At 44.2% G+C, this 593-nt stretch overlaps 1 protein-coding gene across 1 annotated transcript; it reads right to left on the reverse strand.

Annotated features, from left to right (window-relative positions):
* Positions 1 to 187: 187 nt before the first annotated feature.
* Positions 188 to 409, reverse strand: SARC_18172 (hypothetical protein; the record flags this gene model as incomplete). Its single annotated transcript, XM_014287744.1, has 1 exon — positions 188 to 409. A coding segment is annotated over exon 1 (203 nt), but the record flags the coding sequence as incomplete, so codon positions are not given.
* Positions 410 to 593: the final 184 nt, after the last annotated feature.

A 593-nucleotide genomic window follows, 5' to 3' on the forward strand; every position in this document is an offset into this window, starting at 1 on the left:
TATATCAATGAGTAAATAAATAAATAAATAAATAAATATTATACATACACACACACACACATATATATATATATATATACATACATACATACATACACATATATATATTCACAAGGCATAAACTTCTAGATGCAAGTATATTATATGCGCATTCGCTACGCCTATCGCCCAATCAACGCCATGTCTTACCTTAGACCCATCCTGGCTGACCGCCAGGGCAGAGATATTCTTGTTGTGGCCCGAAATGATCTTTTTAGGCGCAGAGGGGTTCTCGCGGTCTAGGTAGTTGATTGAACCACTGAGTGACAGAGTGATCAGCTCAGTGGGTGTCCACAGACAGCCCATCTGCTGATCGTTGACGTCCGCTCCGAAGGTGAACTCCGTTACCATGGTACCGTCTTCTACCTACATGGATATGCATGTGTGCGTGTGCGTGTGCGTGTGGTTAGATAGGATTTGAGTATGACTGTAAGGAGAGTCCTGAGGTGAGCCGAGTTATCGTTATAAACGTAAACGCTGACTGCGTGTATGCGCAGGCGGGCCAGAACAGCACAGTGGATTTGTGCGTGCTTAAGCTACACACACACACACAC

Source organism: Sphaeroforma arctica (genome assembly GCF_001186125.1).
Source record: "Sphaeroforma arctica JP610 unplaced genomic scaffold supercont1.14270, whole genome shotgun sequence".
NCBI classification, from domain to species: domain Eukaryota; class Ichthyosporea; order Ichthyophonida; genus Sphaeroforma; species Sphaeroforma arctica.